This window comes from Lolium rigidum, chromosome 2, assembly GCF_022539505.1.
Source record: "Lolium rigidum isolate FL_2022 chromosome 2, APGP_CSIRO_Lrig_0.1, whole genome shotgun sequence".
NCBI classification, from domain to species: domain Eukaryota; kingdom Viridiplantae; phylum Streptophyta; class Magnoliopsida; order Poales; family Poaceae; genus Lolium; species Lolium rigidum.
The window spans coordinates 111,130,618-111,156,929 of NC_061509.1; the positions used below are offsets into that span (position 1 = coordinate 111,130,618).

At 43.3% G+C, this 26,312-nt stretch overlaps 1 protein-coding gene across 1 annotated transcript; it reads right to left on the reverse strand.

Moving 5' to 3' along the window:
- Positions 1-1,910: 1,910 nt before the first annotated feature.
- LOC124692231 (prefoldin subunit 6) lies at positions 1,911-9,275 on the reverse strand. The gene is made up of 5 exons (XM_047225550.1): positions 9,133-9,275; positions 8,959-9,029; positions 8,732-8,856; positions 8,580-8,640; positions 1,911-2,308 (listed from the first exon to the last, which is right to left on the reverse strand). The coding sequence occupies exons 1-5, from the start codon at positions 9,224-9,226 to the stop codon at positions 2,261-2,263; spliced, it is 399 nt and encodes a 132-aa protein (XP_047081506.1). The 5' UTR covers positions 9,227-9,275; the 3' UTR covers positions 1,911-2,260.
- Positions 9,276-26,312: the final 17,037 nt, after the last annotated feature.

A 26,312-nucleotide genomic window follows, 5' to 3' on the forward strand; every position in this document is an offset into this window, starting at 1 on the left:
GGCGGATGCACCCTATATTGTTGGGTGCGCGTATGTATTGGAGCCGGATCTCAATGCTTCGCACAGCTTCTGAACCTCAAGGAACTGCCGACAGTCCTTAAGTCGGTGAGATGCTTTCTTAATGTTGTCTTTCGAGTCGATGTAGGCATGCAAATAACAGGGAGCGTTTAGTTGCTCCATGCCCGGCAGGTCGGGCATGCATGGAGGGTGGTCTTGTCGGCTGCTCCCGGATCCGTTACGGTTGTTATCCCAACAATCATTATGTTGTTCGCTGCACTCATTGCGCCAATCAGTGTGACCGGTGGTAACCACGTTGGTGCAATCGGTTGCTTCGTACCAAGACCTCTTCTCCTCTTTGGGCGATCCTGTCGGTTCCTCGAGTTAATCGGGCGCCTTTGATTGCTCTCACTGTCATTGTTGCGTGGGCGGGGTTTCCGCACGTGATGTTCGCTATCAGCCCAACTGTTGGTGGTCTCCATCAGTTTGGTGATGGACTTCGATAGATTAGCTGCTAGTCGACGTCGATTGAGTTCTGATTTCTCTCTAACCGATCGGACCCACCTTTGCGTTCCATCCCATTCCGTCTGCGAGACTAAGATGGTAGTGTTGGCATTGCGGTCGCTAGCTTCGCCATCCTGCCGTCGATTGCTCCTAACATGCGCAGTGTTGTCGGCCGCAAGAGTTTCGGTTCTGGCCTCTGGGTCGAAGGTAACGCAGACCTGGTACTGCGCCGGCCGTGCCGTGGACAGAGGGATGTTGTCGTTGCATTTGTCGATGCTTTCTTCATCAGAGGAGTGTTTCATACCACACACGAAGGGAGGAGCGTCCGAGACAAGCTCGTGCCTGGTGTCGCAGTCGAAGCAGTAGTATGACGTCAGATCCGATGACTCGGAGTCATCAGACCCGACGGACATGGTGGACATGGTGCGGCGTAATGATGATGCCAATGGTGATGACAAAGCCGACGTAATCGGCGTTGCTAATGCAGTGGTTGTTGAAGTAGCAGCCGATAAGTCAGCCGCGGTTGGTGATGAAGCGGTGGACGTGGCAGTCGATGAAGTCGCAACTGCTGCAACTCCCGAAGTAATTGGATCCGGAAGGCGCAAAACACCACCAGCGCTGATGTTTAGGTGGACGCTCCCGAATGTCATGTCCATCCCGCTGCGCAGGCCCAAGAAGTCCGAATGCGACGCGAAGGCGTGGGGGTGAACTCGAAGGACCCGAAACAGATCGAGTCCTCCAAGATTGGCGACGATGACGCCGATGGTGATGACAATGCCGGCGAAGATGTGGCCGACATGATCGAAATAGCTGATGAGGTGCCTTGCACAAGCAGGTTTCCCACAGACGGCACCAATTGACGAGGGGGCTCCTCGGCAATGCCCACCATGAGGGGCTTATGCTTGAAGAAATTCTGCAGGTTAGCACGAAACATCGGATACCAAACGAACAAAAGGCGAGATTTACCCATGTTTGGGACCCTCGATGAGGTAAACCCTTACTCCTGCTTGTCTGATCTTGACTTATCAATGAAAAAGATTACAATGGGGCAACAGATAGAGTGTGTTGTGATGATCTCGCCAAAAGGCAATGTTTTTAGGGTTTGATGTATGCGAGATTGCGTAGGTTGAATCGAGGTCCTAAGACATGCCCTCTCCTAGCCTTTATATAGGAGGCCAGATCGATATAGTCTATCCTTTCCTTATTCGAGCCTTATCCATAAAAAATCTTCTCCTTCTAGCTTTCCTCCGTTGCAACATGGGTCCCTTATTAGGTCAAACGAGGTAGGTCAATATTGGGTTAACCCGTAGGGTAATGCCCACATCAGAGTCCCGTTGGGACATCCGACAAAAAATGCCGGAAAACAGGCGGACTAACATAGATGCCTGAATAGCGGGAGAAAATTGACATGCGTAAGAACTCCAAGATCTTTCCAATGTAAACACTGCCGGACATCCTCGTCTTACAATGGAACATTAAGTTGATCGACTTCCTTCAAATAAAAGTACATTCAAGCATATCACTACAAGCCAAGAGAGTAAGAGGTACATCTTCTATTGGGTGTCCCGCTCCAAAAACAAAATCTCTCACTACACACACCTTGAACACTTCTCAGTCTCTGAATGCTGAAGACCTGTTACCCTTTCCTATGGGAGAGAGAACACAAGACAGCCAACTTCGCCTTGTATAGATCAATCGCTTGAGGACAATGGGTAAATGCAGGGTGGCCTTCAGTTCAGCTAACACTATCAACAGACGCCTATCCCTTCGCCTGTACAGCCTGCATCTTCTGTTGCAGCCTGATTATCTGCATAGCGGAGACACATTACTAATTAACAAAAAGCAAATATTTAAACATTCCAAATATTAGGGTTCACCAAATGCAGGTGGGGGGTTACTTTCATGATTTACCGAATGGTCATAACTGATGCAAAATCATGTGTGATTTAAACAGAACTAGTTGAACCTTTATGATGCGGACATCATATGATCATAATTCATTTTCAGTCTTCCAGGGGTTCAGCATCAGGCAAAAATCAAGCTAGGTGTTCTTTCAGGGAAGCCAATAAGCCATACTACTATATACTATTTATGCATTCCGAGTATTAGAGTTAACCGAATGCAGGTGGGGAGTTACTTTCATGCGTTAGCGAATGGTCATAACTGATGCAAAATGAATGTGTGATTTAAACAGAACTAGTTGAACCTTTATGATGCGGACATCGTATGATCATAGTTTATTTTCATAGTTTATGATGCAAAAATACTAATACATTCACTAGCACAAAGCTAAGAGAATCCAAATATATGTGTGTTCTCCTAACATGCTAGAAACCTGTATGGCCAAACAACACGGAGCTAAGAGAATCCAAATACACGTGCTGTCGAAGCCCTGATTGAAGTTGACAACCAACTGATGGACCTAAGACTACTAACCTATCTCAAGTCAAGTATCGAATAGGCGGCCTAGATTATACAGTAGTCAAGAAAAGCCGAACTGAACTCCCGCAATTTAGTTCATGTGGACACCAGAAACTTGTTTCTAGGTCCATGGCAACCCATGATCAAGATAAACCACTACAGACCATTTGGTTGTCCCAGTCCGACTTTTTTAATGTGAGCAGCACAGGGAACACTACACAGATGAATTCTACATGCCAAATGGAATTGACCAAAGAAAAAGACTTGTCTAGCAGCTATGTGCTCGGATGCCATATATGATATATCAATGCCGGTTCCTTCATAGAGTATATAGTCTAGAACAACCACACATATGCGGCTCAACAAGGGTGAATGTTATGCTTTTGTTCTATCCAATAGACTGCCTGAGACTGTAGTAGTTAAGCAAATCCAAACTGAACTCACCCATTAAATCTAGAAAGTAATAGGTGTTTGCAATTCAGTTCATGTACCAGGAACTTGTTTGTAGGTCCATGGCAGCCCATGATGGAGATAACCCACTACAAACCAATTGGTTATCCAGTTGGACTTTGCTAATGGCTTGCAAGTGAGCTACACCAAACACTACACACATGAACTCTACATGACAAACCGCATTGGCAAAAGAAGACAAAGCTTAGCTTGTCTGGCAGCTATGCACCTGGATGCCATATATGATATATCAATGTCAGTTCCTTCATAGAGTATATATAGTGTAGATCAACAGCACAGAGGTGGCCCACAAAGAGTGAATGTTATGTTTCTGTTCCTTACTGCTGTAGGCAGAATCTGAGGATGGTCCCAGCAAAAGTTGCAGCTATAAACAAGAATCATGGCTGGCAATAAACCACGATGTATACAATTTATCCATCGTTTTAAGATTATCTCAGTGCCATGAAAAACCGACCTACTTCACCAAACGTCTCGAGAACTAAGATTTTCTTGCTATGAGAGAATATACTAAGTTGAAGAGTGTCAAAGCTCAACACACTGATTAGTAGACTAGAAGAGTTCGCTAAGCTAGAGTGGTCATAAAAAATCGAAACCCAGAATCAGACCTGAAAACGAAGTACCTGTCTAATTTGGTTTTCAGTGGTTGATTCAATTTTCAGTACTCAACTCAGTTGCTGAAACACTCGGTTGACTGGATGGACTAACCTTAGCTCGAGCCCATCCCCGCAGGTTCCAGGCCAGCTAAGACTTCTAATTTTGATATTAGTCACGACCCAAAGCCCATTCGCGTGTCTACAACACTCATGGGAGCCCCGAACCTATATCATTTCCTGACACTCAGAAGAGAAATAACAATAGGCATCTCAAAAAGAACAACAGCATTGGCGAGCCATCTAGATCAAAAGCTCTCATTCAGACGGGGTTCGCACCTTGCAGTTCCTTCTGCCCTTTCCCGGCAAGGTTAAGTTAGTTTGCCCAACCGAGCAAGCAAATCATTGCCATGACAGAGAGCCAATTTGAGGGCTCCTTCACCAGGAGGGCATGCTCTCTGAGCCGCCAACTTACTGCTGTTACTTTCTACGTGAATCCGAGCATTGAAGCAAGCTCTTTATCGCACCATAACCCGAAACTTCTTTCGATCAGGAAGACTGATTAAGGAGGATCCACAAGTGAAGGACCAATCCTTTAACGCCAGTACTCTGGTGAGACTGGTACTTGGTGGCTCACGAATAGTACTCTCATTCCTATAATTATTAGAAAAGGACGAGCAGAAAGAACTATTATAATCGTCAGCTTAGTGTCCTCCCTTTTATTGGATTGCCCCTGACATTGATCTACTTGATTCTGCTAATTGCACATCCAATAGTTTGCTCTTCGTTTTTGAATCTGATGTTGCCCATCGCCACGTGTTTTTGCCAAAGTGTGCATCCTTCTTTTGTTCCATGAATTTGTGATCCTAGACAGCTTTAGCAATCCAGTTGTATGGTTTGGAAGCTAGCACCAGGAGGCATGCAGTGCTTGTGCTGATGTTCTACTGTCATCCGTTTGCTGCTAGAACAACATCCACAATCAGGCATCTCGCGTTTTCTGGGCCATGCAATAGAAAGTGAATTTCCATATTACAATTTTACAGTAAGAGAACGAGATGAATGGCTCGCAATATGAGCAATAGCTCAAATTGGCTAACTTCTCCGTGCCGGGATGGCAAGCCTAGCCTACGAACCAACATATTCGTAATATCCAACAGGTCAGGGCACAAACTGGGAAAAGGAAACCTATCAAACCCCCTCTCCCCCAACCACAATAAAACAGATGAAGAAAGAAGTCAGGAGATACTGCTGGTGAGAAAAACAAACAGAAGAGGCATCTGTGCTAGCATGAGGGCAGGCCGTGAAAGGAACGTGCACCAGCTTACCCTCCTCCAAGCTCCAACCTCTTTTGTCCGTCCATCTGTTTTCTCCCAGAAAAACCCGTGAGGTAAGCGGTTTCCTCCTTTCATTTTCTGTGCGCTCCTCTACTTGATCGGGGAAGTCACCCATGTTGGGTTAGCTGGAGGAAGGTGGACTTCTAGTGTGAGCTGAGCAACAACATACTGGCATGTTTTGGGAACGTGTCGGGATTCTTTTTCCCTTTTATTAAAAGAGAAACAAAACCACACCAGCATGTACAAGTATCTGGTGTATGTCAGGGTACTGGTACAGCAACTCCTAGACGCATTGATGCTTCAAAGATGGGTCCAAGCTTTGCTAGACATTTCCACCATCAGGAAGGAAGGAAACCTTAAGTCCTTAACTAGGATGCCAAATATTCCTTGTATATCCACATGTGTAAACTGCCCAATGCCATCAAAGTGTGTCATATAGGAGATGCTCAATGTGTAGGACAGGTAGAAAAGGTGGTGCACAGAAAGGTTCGGAAGCTTTGAAGTTTGTATAAAAAATTAAATGACGTAAACAAGCCATGGTACAACAAAGCATTGTTCTTTTTTATTGGTTCACTTAATTTTGACGGTATTGAACAAGGCTTGCTTCTGCATTCGAAGTTAGTGAATCATTACTGTGATCATTATAAATTTAATTATTTATTCCCTGGGACAGCACACCAGATTAGCCTGATACCTGAACATTCTACACAAAGATCCAAACTGGAACTACCACCAGATAGTCCAGATGTACTGATAAATAGTGGATAACAGTGAGATAAGCTTCATATTTGAAGGACTAGATTCATCCCTGAGATGGCTTAAGACTGCCATGTAATCCTAGCTAAATGGATTAATGGGGAAAAACAGACGAGGACAAGGGCACAAGGTTGCATGAACTCAGAGTAAAAATACGTAAGTACTATCAACTTTTTTCCGGCAAAAAGAGTACTATCGAGTTTCACACACCACTAAATGATCTCTTAAGTCTGCACCAGCATTATTTATGCTGTAATCATTCTAATCCTGATATACAGCAATTCCTCCTCCATCCATGGCCATATGTCCTCCTGTAGTTTCCCCTTTTATTAGAGCAACTCTAACAGAGCCCGTAAATCACGCCGGAACCGTATTTTTCCGGCCGATTTACGGGTTCGGGTCGAAAGAGGCGCAGAACAGACATGGTTTTAAAGGCGTCGCCTAGGCGTCGCCTAAGCGACGCTTAAGCGTCCGAGCGTTCCAGGAGGGCAAGGCGTCGGCGTGGCCTTTGTTTTCTGCCCAAGGCGTCCAAAGGCGTCTCCAAGGCGTCCAAAGGCGTCACCTAGGCGCGAAATCGCCGCCTTGCAAGAATCTGGACACCTCTGTTCTGTGCGCGGGAAACTTTGGGCTGGCAGGAGGGGAAAACAGAAATGGCGGGCTGGGAGGGAAACTGAGGGCCATCTATAGGGGAAAGAGAGGGAAGAGAGAGAGGGGGAGCTCCTCTCACGTGACCTCCCCAACTCTGGCCAGATCTGCTGCTGCTCCTTCATCTGCCGGCCTCCCCAGCTCCGGCCAAGCTTCTGGCCAAGCTTCTGGCGACTCCTCCCACTGGTGCATCCCTCTCCCGCAGGGGAAACAATGTACAGCTTCCATGACAGCTTCTCTTGGTGCCTTGGTGGTGTCCGGTGTGTGTATGTGATGCACTTCTTGTTGCTCGCTTTGCCTCTCGCTTGCCTCTGCTCATCCTACCTAGCTGATGCTTTGCTTCCAGCAAGGCAGCCTCAAAGGCGTCGCCTTGCAATGCGCCTTGAGCGCCTAGGCGTTGAGGCGCCCCCCCATCGCCTTGGGATGCCTTGGCGCCTTTAAAACCATGAGAACAGAGACTGAACTCGCTATCCAGCCCGAAAAACTTTTTCAGGGGCCCGAAAAATTTCACACTCGACCTCTATTAATACAGACTGAAGGGTGGGTTACAGGCCCAAAACTGAACGGATTTCTCCAGCGCCGCGCCGTCCGTACAACCGCCTCCAGCCGCCGATTTCTAGCTGTTTTGCTAAAATTATGCATCGCCGGTCAAACATCCTGTAAGCCCGCTCCAATTTCAACCATGTCTATGTCAATTTCCGGCGAATCTTGCTACCTAGGTGGTGTCCTTGTCGAGGAGGTCGACGGAGCGACCGAAATTGCAGGCGTGCAGGTCGCGCGAGGCCGAGCTACCGGGCGATTTGCTGCAATAGCACGCTGAAACGGCGGCTGGAGGCAGCTAGGAGATGCGCGTGGCTGTGCGCATGGACGAGCTAGCTCCTGCGCGTGCCTGTGCGCATGTACGAGCTGATTATAGCAGATGCTTATGTGATTTTGATTGCGCGTGTGGGCACGGACCAGCTGCTTGTGCTTTGCTGCTTATGCCTGTACTAGCTGCTGGTGCTTTGCTACTTCGGCGGCGGCCGCGCAGGAGATCTAGGCAGCGGAGCAGAAAGTTCTCGTGAAGAAGATGATTACTTTTGGAATATTCTGTTTTACAGTTTTGATTTATGGGCTCTGTTCTGCGCCAGTCATTTTACGACCCGAATACACAAGTTCGGTGAACTGAACTCCACTTTTTCAGTTCACGTTTTTACGGGTTCTGCTAGAGATGCTCTTATCTTCCCTCGTTAGGCCTTGTTTGGCACTAGAGTGTTGTGAGAATTAGTGGGGATCATACTCTAGAGTATTGGGTGAAACATCTACCGTCACCTAATCCCCACAAAACCCCATCCCCAATCCACTAGGTAGGGGTAGAGTATTTGGGATTGAGAAAAATACACTAAAATTTGGGGAAAAGTGGGGATAAGCGGGGATAAACTCGCTCATCCTCTAGCACCAAACATGCATTTAGAATAAGTGGGGATTTGAAGTTTGATGGGGATTATCCCCTGTAATCCCCACTAAAACTCTAGTGCCAAACGAGGCCTTACCATTTTTAAATTTCCATAGTATTATAGTATCCTACTCAACTTATAGATTAAAAGTTCAAACTGCACGATAAACACCAAGTTCAGAAAATGAAGCTCATGTTCAGAACATTGCATAGCCAATTCAAGGGCACGTTAGCTGTATAGTTCATAATTCACAGTGATGTCAGACCATACGGCCCACCAAAATGCTCCCGCACTTCAAAGAAGTTCAAAAGGTTTTTTCATGTACCAATAATGAATCTAGATAAGTTCCACATATCATCTCTAAATTGTTGTCCCAACGTAGTCAAACAACTCAACCAAAAAATGATATGAAAACAAAAACATACCGATTCCTTCTTGCTGTTCTGCTTCTCCTCCAAGTCCTTAAGCGCCCGATCCATTCGCTTCCTGCATATCAAGTAGTTCCACACAATCATCCCAGCATCACGACAACTGAAACCGACCAAATGATAAACTAGGCCAGCTCAGAGCTACTCACAGCTCGGCCGAGATGTACTCGATTCGCTTCTTCACATTGGCCTTTGCCTCCGCGAGGTCCTGCTTGACTAGCACTGGCCCGATCAGCTTGTACACATTTGCGCCATCATTCAGCAGCTCCAGCTCCTACACGCAAACCACAAAACAGATCAAATCGATATACTCGCACCAGATCGCCAATCCAAGCGGAGCTGAAGAGGGGCACGGGAGGAAGCGAGGGGTGCGTGCCTTGAGGACGAGCTCGTTCTCGCCGACCTGGATGGTGAACTGCTTGCGCACCTCGTGGTTCTTGGAGATGTCTGCGAGGGGAGCAGAAGAATTAGGGTTAGGGTTGCGAGGTGGGAGGGATAGGTTCCGCTCCCCTCTCTCTCGAGGGGTTCGAGGGCGGGGGAGAGCACGTGCCTTTCTGGATCTTGCTGAGGGCGTTGGCCTGGGACTCGAGGTCCCGCTGCATCTCGCGTACCGCAACCGGTGCCAGTGCCGACGAGGACGCCATGGCCTGCCTTTGCTTCCTCCGCCGCCGCCGCCGCCCCTCGTCGCCGGCTTCAGGCGTGGGAGTGTGAATGTGGAGGCGGTGTTGTCTTCTCTTTTTCCGGTATGGGCTTCCGGCAACCTCGGCCTAGAGTGACCATTATCATGAGTAGACATCAGTATGGGCCAGCAAAAACGAGCCCATTATCATGGGCTTGTATAGCAAGTTAGACCATGACACTCAGGATTAGATTTTGGCTCATACCTATTTTCCTTTTTTTTTCTTTTTTGAGGGAAAACGGCAGGTGTTCTGCCAAATCAATTAAGTGGGAGAATAGAATTCAGTTACAAGCTAGAGAGAAACTAGCTAACAAGAAGACAAAGGGAAAAACAAAAAAAACAACAAACTAAACTCTAAAAATGACTACTCATTGATATCAGGCTAGGCACCTGGCTCATCTCCTCATTCCCTTTCATGCAAGTATGCTCCCAGGAGCAACAAATCATCTTTGATCAGCTCCAGGATTTGAAGTTCAGGCATGAAAGAATTTTGGAACACCCTACGAGACATCGTTCTTTCCAGATATGCCAAGCTCCATAGATGACCACTATCAACTCATCTTTGGATAGCATGCCAGACCTCTTGCGCCACCAATCAGCCGGCCTCTGTACTTCCAGACCCGTCCATTGCGCCAATAGGTGCCACACTACTCGAGCATATGAGCAGTCCATAACCAGATGCATGGTCGTTTTCTGGTCTTGGTCGCAAAGAGTGCAGTGATCCCCATGATTCATGCCTTTTGTTTGAAGCACATCATCCGTGAGAATCCTCTTCCGCAGCCAAAGCCACATAAAAAATTTGCATTTTGGTTGAACGGTGGACCTCCATAATTTTTTGTAGTCAATCGGCGCAAAGGACCCTAGGAACTGAGTTGTAAGCAGAAGCAACATTGTATCTAGTTGAGGCATTAAGGTTCCAAAATATCTGATCCTCGTCATTGGACAAATTTATATCTTGCAATTTAATCCATAGCGCTGTGAATTCCCTCAATTGAGCTTTTGTGCTGATGCGGCTGTGGCTTTCATCCATTTGTCACTTACCATTGCCTGTTCAACAGTGAGCCTTTTTAATCTAGTCAGCTTAAACAGATTTGGGGCTAGCTCAGCCGGCGCAGCCCCATCCAGCCACCTCGAAGTCCAGAATTTGGCTATATTTCCTTTTCTCACGGTGATCTTTGTACAAGCATCAAAGAGAGAGGAGTCCGTCGAATCGCAAGGTGTCGGCGAACCAACCCAAGGCCGAGTCCGGTCCGTCCATTCATACCAATTCCATCTCATCCGAAGAGCCCGACTAAACATGGTTAGGTCCAATATACCCAATCCACCAAGAGATTTGGGTCGGCAGACATTTTTTCCAACTGACAAGGCATACCGCTTTTGCATCATTATTCTTGGTATTCCACACGAAATCTCTTCGTATCTTGTCAATTCTTTTAATTGCCCATTTGCCAAGTTGGAACACTGTGAGCATAGATATGGATTTTTCTTTTTTTCAGCTGCCTATACCTACTTCATTTTCTTTTCAGCAGCCCATACCCATTTCCTAGCTTGCTGTAGGAGAACCTTCCTGTTTTTAGGGAGTAGGAGGACGTTCTTTATCGCCAGGGACGGAGACAGAAGGGGAAGAGCACAGGCTACGCCCATTATGCTCTACACTTTCTTCATAATATTAGACATGGCAGTTGTACTTTCATGGTGTTACTCACTAATTAGCCTAAGCTTGCCCATCTTGAGTTGATGTTCTGGCTTCGCCGTTGCTTATCGCGACTTCCCGAGTACTTTACTTCTATAAACAATTACGAAAGTTTCACATAAAAAAATAATTACGAAAATTCTCTTAAAAAGGGAAAAAAATTGCCACAACACTCCTAGCAAATCCTACTTTGCACACATGGTGCTGAGGAGCTCCATAGTATGAACACAAAATCTTTGTATCGCACCACCTTCGTGATGCTAGACATCTGAGTTAATTAATGCTCATCCAACTCGCATGACACTGTTGTAGTCTTTTTGGCGCAGTCCTTTCCCCTATCATTAGGAGCCGATCCATCCTCTCTTGATTTCCTCTCTCTCTCTCTCGACCTAGGTGGTGGCTAGTTCGTTGGTGCGGTGTTGACCATGTAACTTTGAGTCACTGACATGTTGACCCCACATATGATGGCCCCACATGTCAGTGACAAAGTCATGAACTTCGAGTTCGGGTAAAGTAAGCATTGTCATGGATGTTTCCTTCTAGCTAGGGACTCTTGTGTCTCTCTAGCCAATCTAGGCTTCTACCATTGGAGGACGTTCTGGGTTGGTGATTGCGGTATGTGTGCTCAGATTGTCGTGGTCTAGTGTGTTGTGTGTTGCCTGCAGTTGCAAGCTCTTGCAGTATGTACTTGTCTAGGTTTTCTAGGGTTTTTTCGGTTGTGTCTTATGGGTCAATGTCTCGAGTCGTGGGGTTGTCGTCAACTCTTATTTCTAGTGGTCCTTAGGTTGACAGTATCATTGCTTCTGGTGGGATGTGTCTCCTTTGGCTTTATAAGGGAGGAGCCATGTGGTTGTAATTAATCCTTCTATCATTGATGAATATAGCAACTGTATGCATGGAATCAAAAAGTGACAAAATGCTCCTACGGTTTAGGTTCACCTATGTCCTTCATATTGCGAGGAATACTGACATCAACACCTTCATAAGGGCTTATTAGAGCGACGCGCCGCCGCCACCCGCAATACTCTGTGAGCATTGACTTCTGCGAACTTTTTCAGTTATACAATCTCCGGGCCCTCGACAAATCTATCGTCAGTTGCTATTGTCTGTAAGTGATTTATTAATGTAATTTGAGAAGTCTTTAGATCACCTCGTTCATTCTCTGCAAATTATCCCCAATTTAATCTTTTGTGCGCTATATTATGCAGATCGAAGAAGCTCGAATGCAAAAGGGATGAAATCACAGACATTGGGTTCATTGACCCAGATACAATGCATGAAAGAACCATAGAAGATCTAACCTATAACAAGGATACATCTGAAAGTGCATGGAGCCCCCATGTGTGGTTTTGGTAATTAATGACAATCCCTATGGACTAATGTTTGCATTGAGTTATATTTGTAGGAGTTGTCCATAGGCAATTCTTGAACCATTTGTTGGCTTCAAGGTTGCAATAAGAAGAAATTGATGAAGGATATCAAGTGTCAAGTATGTCTTGAAGATGAATATGAAGTGAGCCCTCAAGTTACTTCAAGACATCAATATGATGAAGAATGAAGAATGAAGCGCAAGTTCAAGATGAGCCAACTCGAAGAGTTCATAAGTTTGAAGCTTGCCATGGAGAAATGAAGTGCAAGTTCAAGATGAGCCATCTCGAAGAGATCCTTTGCTTGAGTCTTGCCATCCATATGGTGGTCATGGTTATGTGAAGATGCGCCAAATAAGAAGCTCTCCCATGGTGGATTATGGGGGAGCAATCCACAAGACTTCGTCAAGCAAGCACAAGCAAGAAAGGCGTTCCATCTTGTTGAGGTCAAGATCGTCGTCATCGAGCTCAAGTGGAATGCGCAAGTATAAGGTTTGCTCTTGATAGGCTTTCTTTCTCACCGGTCTCATAGTGTAGTTGGAGACCGGTTTATAGTTTAGTTGCCGTACTATCAAGAGGGCTCTCGAGTGAGTAACTCGATCGTATCGTTCGGAGAGAGCTCAAACCTTGCATCCTTGCATCATCTTTCTTGGTTGTTATTTGGACCTTATCCATGTGATGATTTAGAGATTGTGCTTATTCTCACGACAAGCTCTAGTTTATCAAGAATGGTTTTTGCCCGGGCAACTTGTTGCATTTTCGAGATTGGAGGTTTTACCGGTATGTCTTTTTTGATATGTCAAACCTTTCATCATTTGTTTCTATCCTCCCTTGTTGTACTATGATGGTTTCCTGCATGATGTTGTAGGGCTTGTTCCTAGCTTCAAAACAAGCCCAAGATCATCAAAATCGGAGTCCGGATGCTAAAGTTATGCCCGTTTTAGTTTTGGTGTTTCTGCAGTTTGCCAGGCCGGATTTTCCGGGCCGGATATTTCGGAAATATCCGGCCCCCTCGAAATCGAAAGAAAAGCAGCTTTGGACAGGGGCCGGACTTTTGGCCGGATTTTTACCAGGTTTTGTCCCTGAGGCCGGATTATCCGGGGGGGGGGGGGCAGATTATCCGGCCCTTACTTAGGCCGTATTATCCGGCCCTGGTTCTGCCCAACGGCTCGATTTTCTTGGGGGGTATAAATACCCCCTTCTTCCTCCTTGGGCTGGGGCTTCTCTCACTCTCTCTCTCCTCCATTGTTGAACTAGAGAAGCTTGCACTATCTTGCAATCCCTCCATGATTCTTGCCCCCATTTGAGGGAAAAGAGAGGAGATCTAGATCTACATTTCTACCAATCAAATCCATCTCTTTGTGAGTGGAACTCTCTAGATCTTGATCTTGGTGTTCTTTGTGAATTCCTTTGTTCTTCCTCTCTTATTCCCCCAATTGCTTTTGTAGCTTTGTTGGAATTTGAGAGAGAAGGACTTGAGCATCTTTGTGGTGTTCTTGCCATTGCATTTGGTGCATCGGTTTGAGTTCTCCACGGTGATTCGTGGTGGTGAAAGCAAGAAGGTTGTTACTCTTGGGTTCTTGGAACCCTAGACGGATTCTAGGCCTTTGTGGCGGTTTGTTGGGAGCCTCCAATTAAGTTGTGGATGTGTGCCCCAATCTTTGTGTAAGGCCCGGTTTCCGCCTCGAAGGAAATCCCTTAGTGGAACCGTGACCTAGGCCTTTGTGGCGAGGGTCACCGGAGATTTAGGTGAGGCGCCTTCGTGGCGTTCGGTGTGTGGTGTGAGTACCGCATCTTGGGGTGAGGCCTTTGTGGCGTTGGTGTGCATCGAGCAACCACACCTCAAGGTGAGCCTCTTGTGGCGTTCGGGAGCACTAAGCAACCGCACCTCTCCACCGGAGATTAGCACTCGCAAGAGTGTGAACTCCGGGATAAATCATCGTCTCCCGCGTGCCTCGGTTATCTCTATACCCGAGATCTTTACTTATGCACTTTACCTTGTGATAGCCATCGTGCTTGAAGTTATATATATCTTGCTATCACATACTTGCTTGTATTGCTTAACTTAAGTTGTTGGTGCACATAGGTGAACCTTTGCTTAGAATAAGTTGTTGGTGCACATAGGTGAACCATAGTATATAGGCTTTGGGCTTGACAAAGTAAACGCTAGTTTTATTCCGCATTTGTTAAGCCCATCTCGTAAAAGTTTTAAACCGCCTATTCACCCCCCTCTAGGCGACATCTGTGTCCTTTCAATTGGTATCATAGCAAGGTCTCTCATTCTTAGGCTTCACCGCCTTGAGAGTAAAGATGTCGGTTAGGGGATTAGCGCACAATAACTTGTTTATATTTGATGGCACAAATTATGATCTATGGAAAATTTATGTGCTTAATATTTTGCGGCGTATGTCCCCGGACATGGAGCGATTTCTTGACATGGGTTTTTCTTCTCCTAAGGATCCTCAAAATTTATCTCTTGAGGAGGAGAAAAACTCTTGTCTCGATGCTCTTGCTTCTCATGTGTTTTCCATTGTTGTGAGCAATGTAGTTACTTCTTCAATCATGCCTTTTGGGAGCGCTCATGAATTATGGACAAAGCTTCAAGATAAATATGATGTGTCCAATATTATTGAGGATGATTGTATTGCTTCCACTTCCGGCCGTGATGAGTTCTCATCTTCATCCACTTCACCAAAGTGTGATAAGACACAAGGTAATGATATGGTGAGTGGTGATGAAAATTGCGATGTTGATATTGAGCCTACTATTGATGATTCTTCATCTCTATCTCATTGCAATGCTTCATCTTTGGACTTAAACACATCTAGCACTAGAAATGATTTACATGCTTGTGTTGATAGTCCTTGCATATCATGTGTAAGTTGCTTGAATAAATTTCATAATGATATGCTTGTTTGTCTTGTGGCCATGATAAAAATGATTCTATTTCCTCTAGTTGTTGTGTGTCTAACAATGTAGAGGAAACCAAAGATTCTATTGGTCAAGACAAGATCTTGAAAGGAGCCTCAAGTAACTCCTCATCTTTATCTCACGGTCCTCATATATGCCTTATGGCCAAGGGTTCCACGGTACCTCCTACCATGGAACCTAATATGTCTCGTGGTGATAAGGATGAGGATGAATATGAAGAAGAGGATTGGGTTGTCTCTCTACGCGATAAGGGTGAGAGCGTATTCAAGGTTATTTGCAAAGATAAAATTGCTAGCACTCACTTCTTTGAAATCTTGACTACCGCTATATTGAGAGCCAAAAACTTATTTGGATGCATGAGAACACCATTGATAAAAAGGGTGCTCTTGAACGAGAGTATGCCAATGATGTAGCATCCTTAAAGAATGACCTTGAAGAAGAACAAGATATCGTAGCCTCTCTAGAGGAGCAACTTGAAACCCTTGAGGTGTCTCAAAATGAAATATTTGCTAAACTCACTAAAGAAAGAGACCATGCTAAAGCTAAATTAAAATTGCTTAAAAATGAAAAGTCCAAAGTTGGTGTTGGTCATGATAAACTTGTTAAGGATCTAGATGATCTAGACAAGGCCCACAAGGCCTTGGAGAGCGAACACTCTATCCTCACCAAGTCATATGAGCAACTACAAGCTTCATATTTAAAAGAGCATGCTATGTTACCCTCTCTTCTTGATATGTCTTGTGATGATGCTTGTGCTACTAACTCTACTTCTTGTGAAGCATCTATCTTGAAGGAGAATGTTGAGCTAAGGGCTCAACTTGATTTGCTAACTAGCAATTATGGGAAATTGGAAGAAAATCATGGAAAGCTTGCTAGCTCCCATGAGGATCTTCTAGCCTCTCATGATAGGCTAAAGTTAGCTCATGAGGCTATCATATCTAAGGCAACACCTTGTGAGCCTCATGTGGGTACTAGCACTACTACTCAAAATGTTATATTGCCATGTGCTAGTCCTAGTAATTCATCCACTCATAATATTGCTAAATCTTGTGATGAATTATCTTCCTTGCCTTCTTGCTCTAACAATGAAGGTTCTACTTCCTCTAGTACTTGTGTTGTTACTAACCATGTAGAGGAAATCAAAGTGCTCAAGGCTCAAGTCACTTCTTTGAAGAATGACTTGGTAAAGAGTCATGAAGGGAAATGCAAACTTGACACGATGTTAAGTGTGCAACAATTCCCCAATGATAAGAGTGGACTTGGATTCAAATCCAACAACAAGAACAAGTCCAACAACAACAAGAAGAAGAAGAAGAAGAAGAAGAAGAAGAAGGGCCAAGTACAAGTCAAAGACCCGGCCAAGATTGTTTGCTTCAAGTGCAATATTGAAGGGCACCATGTTAGATCTTGCCCTTTGAAGAAGAAGCAAAAAGGGAAGCGGCCTCAAGCTCAAACTCATATTCAACCTCAAGTTGAAGAAATGCCACTTCCCAAGAAGAAACAAGCCAATGCTCCCATTGTGGAGAAATCTAGTGAGAAGAAGGAGAAGAAAAGAACTTGCTACATATGCCGTGAGAAGGGCCACATCTCCTCCTTGTGCACTATTGGTACCTCATCCAACTCTATCACCATTGATGATGTTTATTCTCTTCATAAGGATGAGGGTGGCAATGTGTTTGCCAAATTTGTTGGTGCTCAAAGTGGGGTCAAGAAAATAACCATTTGGGTTGCCAAGCCTATTGTGACTAACCTCTTAGGACCCAACTTAGTTGGGGACCAACAATCTAAAGCTTGATCAATAGGTGCTTGTTGGAGGGCATTGGAGACTTGGCTACATCATGAAGAATCAAGGGATCTTCATCATTTATATTATCTCAAGCCAAGTCTTTTGGTTATCTTGCTTCTATCATGTATTCAATGTTCCTCCTTGCGGTAACATGTTCTCAACTCACTTATATTGAAAGTTACTCGCCCCTTTGCATGTGTTAGTTTTGTTCCTAACATGTGTTTGTATATGTTGTGCTTCCTAATAGTTTTGCTTGAGAAATCAAGTCTATGCATGTTGGGTTGCACACCATGTATTTGTGTTTGTGTTGGAGCCTCTTTGCATCTTGTTGTATCTTATATGGCTCTTATGAGTGATAAATGGACAATCCCATTTTGGGGGAGTGATATTCCTTTGGGAATTTCATGATCCTAAACAATGTGTGTACATGAGGAATATCACTTAGAATTGATATTGCGAGATTATCTAGTCGCTATGTGGTATGTCATCTTCATGAGAAATTCAAATTCTAATGTCCATTAATATCTCTACTTGGATCTTATTTGCCTCTTGTGAAAATAAATTCCTTATCACATTATGGGGGAGTAATAAGCTTTGTGCATATTACAAGCCTAGAAAATGTGAACATTTGAGGTTGTGTCACATAGAATTGATACCGTAAATTATCTCTCTCCTATGTGGCATGTTTTCTCAAACAAGCTCCAATTTGCTTAAATGGCTTCATTGCTAATATCTTTGTGGATCTTATTTGTGAAAGTTTTTCTTGGCATGGTTTTTCACAACGTGTCCCTCAATACATTTTTGGAAAACCATGTGCTTCAAGTAATACTATTAATTGCTTTGCATGTTGGTATGAATACTATTAATTGCCTTGCATGTTGGTATGACTAAATGAAGCTATCAAGAAACTATCTTTGCATGATGGTTAACTCTTATCCTTTACCATATGCTTTATTTGGTGTAAATATGATCTTACATACTTACAAACTACCACCGGGAAATATTTCCTAATACCTCTTGTTCTAGGACATTTGGCAATCTTTTATGAGGTAGAATTTTATTGATCATATTTACATTGGCTCTTGTGTTTAAATTGTCTTATTTATTGCCATGAATGTGTTGTGCTTTTACTCCCATGTGTCTTCCTTGCATCTTATGGATCTAATTTGTCTATTCAAACTTTCTTAGCATTTTAGTAGATATAGGTAGCATGATGATCCTAGTTTTGTGCATTTTGTATTCATATGCAAAATCCTAGATAATGCACTAATCTTTGGTTAGAATGCTTAACATCTCTTGATCACTATCAAAAATTTGGTTTGACATAAATTTTCTTTTTGGTACTTTGTGCCATCATAAAAAGTGTCGAGGGTTTGGTTTGTTTGTTAGAACCTTGCTCTCTTGGGAGTTGGTTATCTCATTCCTTTGTGTTTAGGTTTAATTAGATTCTTATAATGAGATAATTCTTTGGAGTCAATCTTGTGTTGATGTGATTCTTTGATATAATTTGGACAACCATTGTCTCTTGATTTATTTGGTGTCTTGTCCAAATTATATCTTTCTTTGGTTCTTGAAAGTATTGTGCATCCATCTTCAATATATGTCTATCTTATGGCATGTGTTACTTTCTTTGATCCAATATATAGGGTAAACTCCATCAAATCCTAATTTGGCTAAGATGTGCATGAAATTCAATTTCATATCTATATGCACATAGTTTTGTGGAGTTTGTCCTATATGTTGTAGTGTGTCTAACTACTTTGAACCCAATTAGTTTGGGGACCTTTTTGTACTTACCTTTGTGTTAGGTACAATGGATACGCATTGGATGCTTGTCTCACTCTTGGGGAGAAGTGGTGACTCAATGGTAACTTGAGGCAAGCTAGGATGGTCAACGAACACATATCTACTACATCCTCACCAATGATATCTCGGTAACAAGTATCTTCTCATGCATATTTTTGTAGCATCCAACCATGTGGTTGCATCTTGGCATGAATCTCTTGATTTGCAAATATTGTGCTTCTTGCAAAAGTCTTAATGAAACCTCTTTATTGTGAATGTGAGTAATTTGAGATGAGTGCATTTGTTGGGAAGTATTTTAAATCATGCTCATGATTCATCCATCCCAACTATGCCTATCTAGCAATTTTGTTGCATATCAATTCCTCAAGGCTCTCACATGTGCAATATAGATGAAAGTGCAAATTTAGTTACTTCTTTTGGTATCCCCGTTTGTGATACTTGTTGCCTTTCTCAAATGCATCCCAACTATCTGCTATCCCTTGTTGATATTTGTGATGTATTTTAGTTGTTTGTGGTTGAAGTTCATGAATGTACAATAAGATAAAATTGAGCCTTTGGCCATGCTATTAAGCAAAAATTCTTATTGGTATATTGCATGACTTCGTCTTGGATATCATACTATTTTTCTTGCGTATCTATTTTATGTGTGCATGTTTCTTTGTGGATAAATATCTTTGTGATATTGCCCACTTAGAGAAACTTATACACATAAGAGATGATACATCTCCTTTTAATATCTTATTTATTTATTGCGTGTTGATTGGTCATGCTAAGCAATATAATTCATTGAAGACTATGATGATGCTTTTTCTCATCCTTGTAATAGTCTTATAATATGTTTTATCATGCCTTTCACATATCCTCTTGGTTGAGCCTTTTATTATGGTGTCTCTTACTTGTTGCTCAACTATTTGTTTGTTGCAAGTGTTTAGCTTACTTTTCTATCTATGATCTATTACAAATGTTTGTGTTTTAAATGAGGAAGTGAGGATTCCATGTTATGCATATTGTATTCAAATGCAACATTTTATTTTATGCATGTACCTTGGGGAGCTTCCTCATTTGATTTAGAACACTATCTTGTGGTGATCATTAGAGTTTGATTCACTTGGTATCTTTTGTTTTTGAATGATATTATGGGAGTGATGATTCCATATTTGTGCACTTTATACTCCAACGCAAATTGTCTAGTTTTGTGCACAAACCTTGGGGAGCTTCCTCATATTATTTAGAGCAATCTTCTTGATCTTATCATAATATCTATCTTTCTTTTAGTATCTTCCTTGTGGTTCATTTGGTTGCTTGCTTCATTTGTTGAAGCTTCTTGACTTTGTTATCTTTTTGCAATCTTTGATCCTATCTATAGTGTGATTCCTTCCGAATATTCGTCATTGGATATGTGCATTTGATTCCACTCAAATTATGAGAAATGCACACGCTATGGAGGAACTCTCACTATTTTGGCCTTCTAAATTTTTCACCCATTTCGGCAATTGGTGCCAATGAGGGAGAAGTTTGGAGGGTTTAAGGGAATTTGGTTATGTCTTTGCTTTGTGCTTAAGCATGTGCCTTTATTGCATTGCATCTTGTTGCTTTGCATAGTTGAATATTTAGAAGAAACTCCACTAGGCTTTGAATGCCATTATATGCAATGAAAGTCAAGATCATTCACACATGCATATATTATGGAGGAGTTTGCTCTATATATTCAACTTATTTGTTACTTAAATTCCTTATATAAACCCTCTCAAAGAGATTGTCATCAATTACCAAAATGGGGGAGATTGAAAGTGCATGGAGCCCCCATGTGTGGTTTTGGTAATTAATGACAATCCCTATGGACTAATGTTTGCATTGAGTTATATTTGTAGGAGTTGTCCATAGGCAATTCTTGAACCATTTGTTGGCTTCAAGGTTGCAATAAGAAGAAATTGATGAAGGATATCAAGTGTCAAGTATGTCTTGAAGATGAAGATGAAGTGAGCCCTCAAGTTACTTCAAGACATCAATATGATGAAGAATGAAGAATGAAGCGCAAGTTCAAGATGAGCCAACTCGAAGAGTTCATAAGTTTGAAGCTTGCCATGGAGAAATGAAGTGCAAGTTCAAGATGAGCCATCTCGAAGAGATCCTTTGCTTGAGTCTTGCCATCCATATGGTGGTCATGGTTATGTGAAGATGCGCCAAAGAAGAAGCTCTCCCATGGTGGATTATGGGGGTGCAATCCACAAGACTTCGTCAAGCAAGCACAAGCAAGAAAGGCGTTCCATCTTGTTGAGGTCAAGATCGTCGTCATCGAGCTCAAGTGGAATGCGCAAGTATAAGGTTTGCTCTTGATAGGCTTTCTTTCTCACCGGTCTCATAGTGTAGTTGGAGACCGGTTTATAGTTTAGTTGCCGTACTATCAAGAGGGCTCTCGAGTGAGTAACTCGATCGTATCGTTCGGAGAGAGCTCAAACCTTGCATCCTTGCATCATCTTTCTTGGTTGTTATTTGGACCTTATCCATGTGATGATTTAGAGCTTGTGCTTATTCTCATGACAAGCTCTAGTTTATCAAGAATGGTTTTTGCACGGGCAACTTGTTGCATTTTCGAGATTGGAGGTTTTACCGGTATGTCTTTTTTGATAGGTCAAACCTTTCATCATTTGTTTCTATCCTCCCTTGTTGTACTATGATGGTTTCCTGCATGATCTTGTAGGGCTTGTTCCTAGCTTCAAAACAAGCCCAAGATCATCAAAATCGGAGTCCGGATGCTAAAGTTATGCCCGTTTTAGTTTTGGTGTTTCTGCAGTTTGCTAGGCCGGATTTTCCGGGCCGGATTATCCGGGCCGGATATTTCGGAAATATCCGGCCCCCTCGAAATCGAAAGAAAAGCAGCTATGGACAGGGGCCGGACTTTTGGCCGGATTTTTACCAAGTTTTGTCCCTGAGGCCGGATTATCCGGGGGGCGGATTATCCGGCCCATACTTAGGCCGGATTATCCGGCCCTGGTTCTGCCCAACGGCTCGATTTTCTTGGGGGGTATAAATACCCCCCTTCTTCCTCCTTGGGCTGGGGCTTCTCTCACTCTCTCTCTCCTCCATTGTTGAACTAGAGAAGCTTGCACTATCTCGCAATCCCTCCATGATTCTTGCCCCCATTTGAGGGAAAAGAGAGAGGAGATCTAGATCTACATTTCTACCAATCAAATCCATCTCTTTGTGAGTGGAACTCTCTAGATCTTGATCTTGGTGTTCTTTGTGTATTCCTTTGTTCTTCCTCTCTTATTCCCCCAATAGCTTTTGTAGCTTTGTTGGAATTTGAGAGAGAAGGACTTGAGCATCTTTGTGGTGTTCTTGCCATTGCATTCGGTGCATCGGTTTGAGTTCTCCACGGTGATTCGTGGTGGTGAAAGCAAGAAGGTTGTTACTCTTGGGTTCTTGGAACCCTATAAGGATTCTAGGCCTTTGTGGCGGTTTGTTGGGAGCCTCCAATTAAGTTGTGGATGTGTGCCCCAATCTTTGTGTAAGGCCCGGTTTCCGCCTCGAAGGAAATCCCTTAGTGGAACCGTGACCTAGGCCTTTGTGGCGAGGGTCACCGGAGATTTAGGTGAGGCGCCTTCGTGGCGTTCGGTGTGTGGTGTGAGTACCGCATCTTGGGGTGAGGCCTTTGTGGCGTTGGTGTGCATCGAGCAACCACACCTCAAGGTGAGCCGCTTGTGGCGTTCGGGAGCACTAAGCAACCCGCACCTCTCCACCGAAGATTAGCACTCGCAAGAGTGTGAACTCCGGGATAAATCATCGTCTCTCGCGTGCCTCGGTTATCTCTATACCCGAGCTCTTTACTTATGCACTTTACCTTGTGATAGCCATCGTGCTTGAAGTTATATATATCTTGCTATCACATACTTGCTTGTATTGCTTAGCTTAAGTTGTTGGTGGACATAGGTGAACCTTTGCTTAGAATAAGTTGTTGGTGCACATAGGTGAACCATAGTATATAGGCTTTGGGCTTGACAAAGTAAACGCTAGTTTTATTCCGCATTTGTTAAGCCCATCTCGTAAAAGTTTTAAACCGCCTATTCACCCCCCCTCTAGGCGACATCTGTGTCCTTTCAACACCGGAGACTTTGCTAAGGTTTTTGAAGCGACAACGTGCCAAAAAGATAATACTTTAGCCTTACAACTTCAAGTGAGTGTTACTGTCTTATAACACATTCTATTTTTCTCACGAGATGTTAAAATTTTAACTGATGACTTATATCTATGACACTGCATATTTAAATGTGCAGGTTCCACTTTGTTCTTATCGCTATTAAAATGTACGATGGAGAAGTTGAAGTCTTTGACTCACTAACCAAAGAGCCTATACTATACAAGACGGCTTTTGATATGCTCAAAAAGTAATTTTAATTCTTATAGGTTTTTTCGTTAATTTCCTGATATCAACAAATTGATAACTCTTTTATGCATTTTCTTTTATCGGGCAGCGTATGGCAAACGTTCATCCAGGAATATCCGACCGGTGGATGGAACCGAAGCTGATATGGCGTGCGAACAAAGTAAGTAGTACTACCTAGGTCCACACACTTTTATCATACTTGATTATTGTTTGATTGAATCATATTCTTGTACAGAAATGTGTGAAACAACCAGTGGGAACTAATATATGTGGATACTACGTTTGCGAGTACATCCACAAGATTATCAGAGAGAGAATGAATAATCAAAAAATAGAGAGGTACGAAAACAATATTCACAAATTTATTTTTTTACCATAATTTGTGCTGAGTTGCAGTCATAATTGTTTGATTGTGATTTGATATATATATATATATATACATATAGGACATATTTATACTACACCCGGGTGTAGTTACACCCACGCGTGTTTCTCATAATCTAGAGAGTATCTATCATACCGGATAGTATGTACATGTAGTATGAAGTATATAAAACTATTTTGGAAGTATATATACTACTTTGTAGGCAGTATGTACATTTTTTTACGTAGACTCATTTTATACGTATACATATGCATGTATTTTGGATATATAGTGCAAACTATGGGTTCACTTGTATTTTTTCACAAAACTTTATTTGGAGTATCTTAGATATAGTATACGAACATACTCAAACCGATAAAGTATCATAGATACTTCCGTATGGTAGTATATTAGGCATGGGTGTAACTACACCCAGGGGTAGGAAGTATTTATCCTATACATATACATATATATATATATATATATATATATATATATATATATATATATAGGGTTGCACTATTCGAAACCGGTGCTCAGAATATTATTCTGAGCACCACCGGCCCCTATATAAGGTTTATGGCCGAACGGCCCCGCTCCGACCGAGCCCCCCCGCCCCGACCAAAATCCACCTGCCTCGATCCCGCCCCGCTTCCACCCCGTCCTCCGCCGCCACCCCGCGCCCGCCGCCCGCCCTTCCCCCGTCTCCGCCCCGCCTCCCGCCTCCGGCGCCGCCGCGCGGCGACCGAGCTCGCGCGGCGACCGATCTCGCGCGAGCGACAGATCTCGCGCGGCGACCGATCTCGCGCGGCGACCGAGCTCGCGCGGCGACCGATCTCGCGCGGCGACCGAGCTCGCGCGGAGCGACCGAGCTCGCGCGGCGACCGACCTCGCGCGGAGCGACCGATCTCGCGCGGCGACCGAGCTCGCGCGGCGACCGAGCTCGCGCGGAGCGACCGATCTCGCGCGGAGCACACGGGATCTTTTTCTCCGGCGAGCCAACTTCTTCTCCGGCCGAATTCTTCTCTGGCGCGCCCCCCTTTTCTCCGGCGAGTCTCTTGAGGGATCCTTCTCTGCATCATTCTCTGCAAATTCAAGAAACCCAAGCAAATGGATCCTCCAAAATCTAAGAAGATGCAGATTCGACGGAAAAGAGTTGTAGATGTCGTTCCTACAAGATCTTCACCTCGATTTTCTCACAAATCTACTTTGCTCTCGAGATAAAATAAGGAAACTTGCATATCTGCAGCAGTTACACCTTTGAAACGAAGTACATCCGAACAAAATGAGGTGAGACAATGTTGTACAGACTAGAAACTATAATCTTTAACTTCTCGAGTGTACTTCTCTGTTTGTTTTTGTCGAATATTGAAATTGTACTTATTCCGTATGCTTATTGTACTTCTCTGTTTCAGCACATGAACTTTAGTAAAAAATTGAACTTAGTAATCCCTATGACCTGCACTTCTCTGTTTTGCTAGTTGTACTTAGTAATCCCTATGACCTGCACTTCCCTGTTTTGCTAGTTGTACTTAGTAATCCTTTTGAACTGTACTTAGCAAATTCAACTTAGCAAAATTGAACTTAGTAATGCACGTATACCTTGTACTTCTCGTTTCAAGCACATGAACTTTAGTAAAAAATTGAACTTAGTAATCCCTATGACCTGCACTTCTCTGTTTTGCTAGTTGTACTTAGTAATCCCTATGACCTGCACTTCCCTGTTTTGCTAGTTGTACTTAGTAATCCTTTTGAATCGTACTTAGCAAATTCAACTTAGCAAAATTGAACTTAGTAATGCTCGTATCTTGTACTTCTCTGTTTCAGCACATGAACTTTAGTAAAAAATTGAACTTAGTAATCCCTATGACCTGCACTTCTCTCGTTTTGCTAGTTGTACTTAGTAATGCTCGTCTCTCGTACTTCTCTGTTTTGCTAGTTGTACTTAGCAAATTGAACTTAGTAATCCCTATAACATGCACTATCGTGTTTTCCCTAGTTGTACTTAGTAATCCTTTTGACCTGTACTTAGCAAATTCAACTTGGCAAATTGAACTTAGTAATGCCTGTGTACTGTACTTCTCTGTTTCAGCACATGAACTTTAGCAAAAAATTGAACTTAGTAATCCCTATGACCCGCACTTCTCTGTTTTGCTAGTTGAGCTTAGTAAATCCTTTTGTCCTGTACTTATCTGTTATACTAGTTGTACTTAGTAACCTCTGAGTGTTGTATTTAGTTATATTGTACTGCTAATGTTGGTTATATTGTACTTCTCTTTCTCCATAATAGTACTTCTCTTTTTTCATGAACTAGTTATTTTATCCAAGTTATAATTGTGATATGTGTACTGCCATTCCTAATTCGAATAAATCTACGATATTCTACTATCGCGGGATGAATCAACGGCTAGACGAAAAAAAGAAGTGAGGTTGTGCTTGATCCAAAACCTCTACGAGTGGGTTACTCCTGAAATTCCACGCAACTTCTTTGTCACTGGCTACTCACCTTTTACAAATGGATTGGACTCAGACATGTATAGTCCAGAAACAAATTGTGATACGAACAAAAGTGCTGAAGCAGAAACAACGTCACAATTTCCTTACAATCCAGGGCCTGCTGTGCCACCACATATCCTGAATATTGCACGTGTCCTATCAACTAGACGACCTGCTAGAAAGGTTGTCGAGGTTGGTGCTACACATCCTCCGGATCAACATAA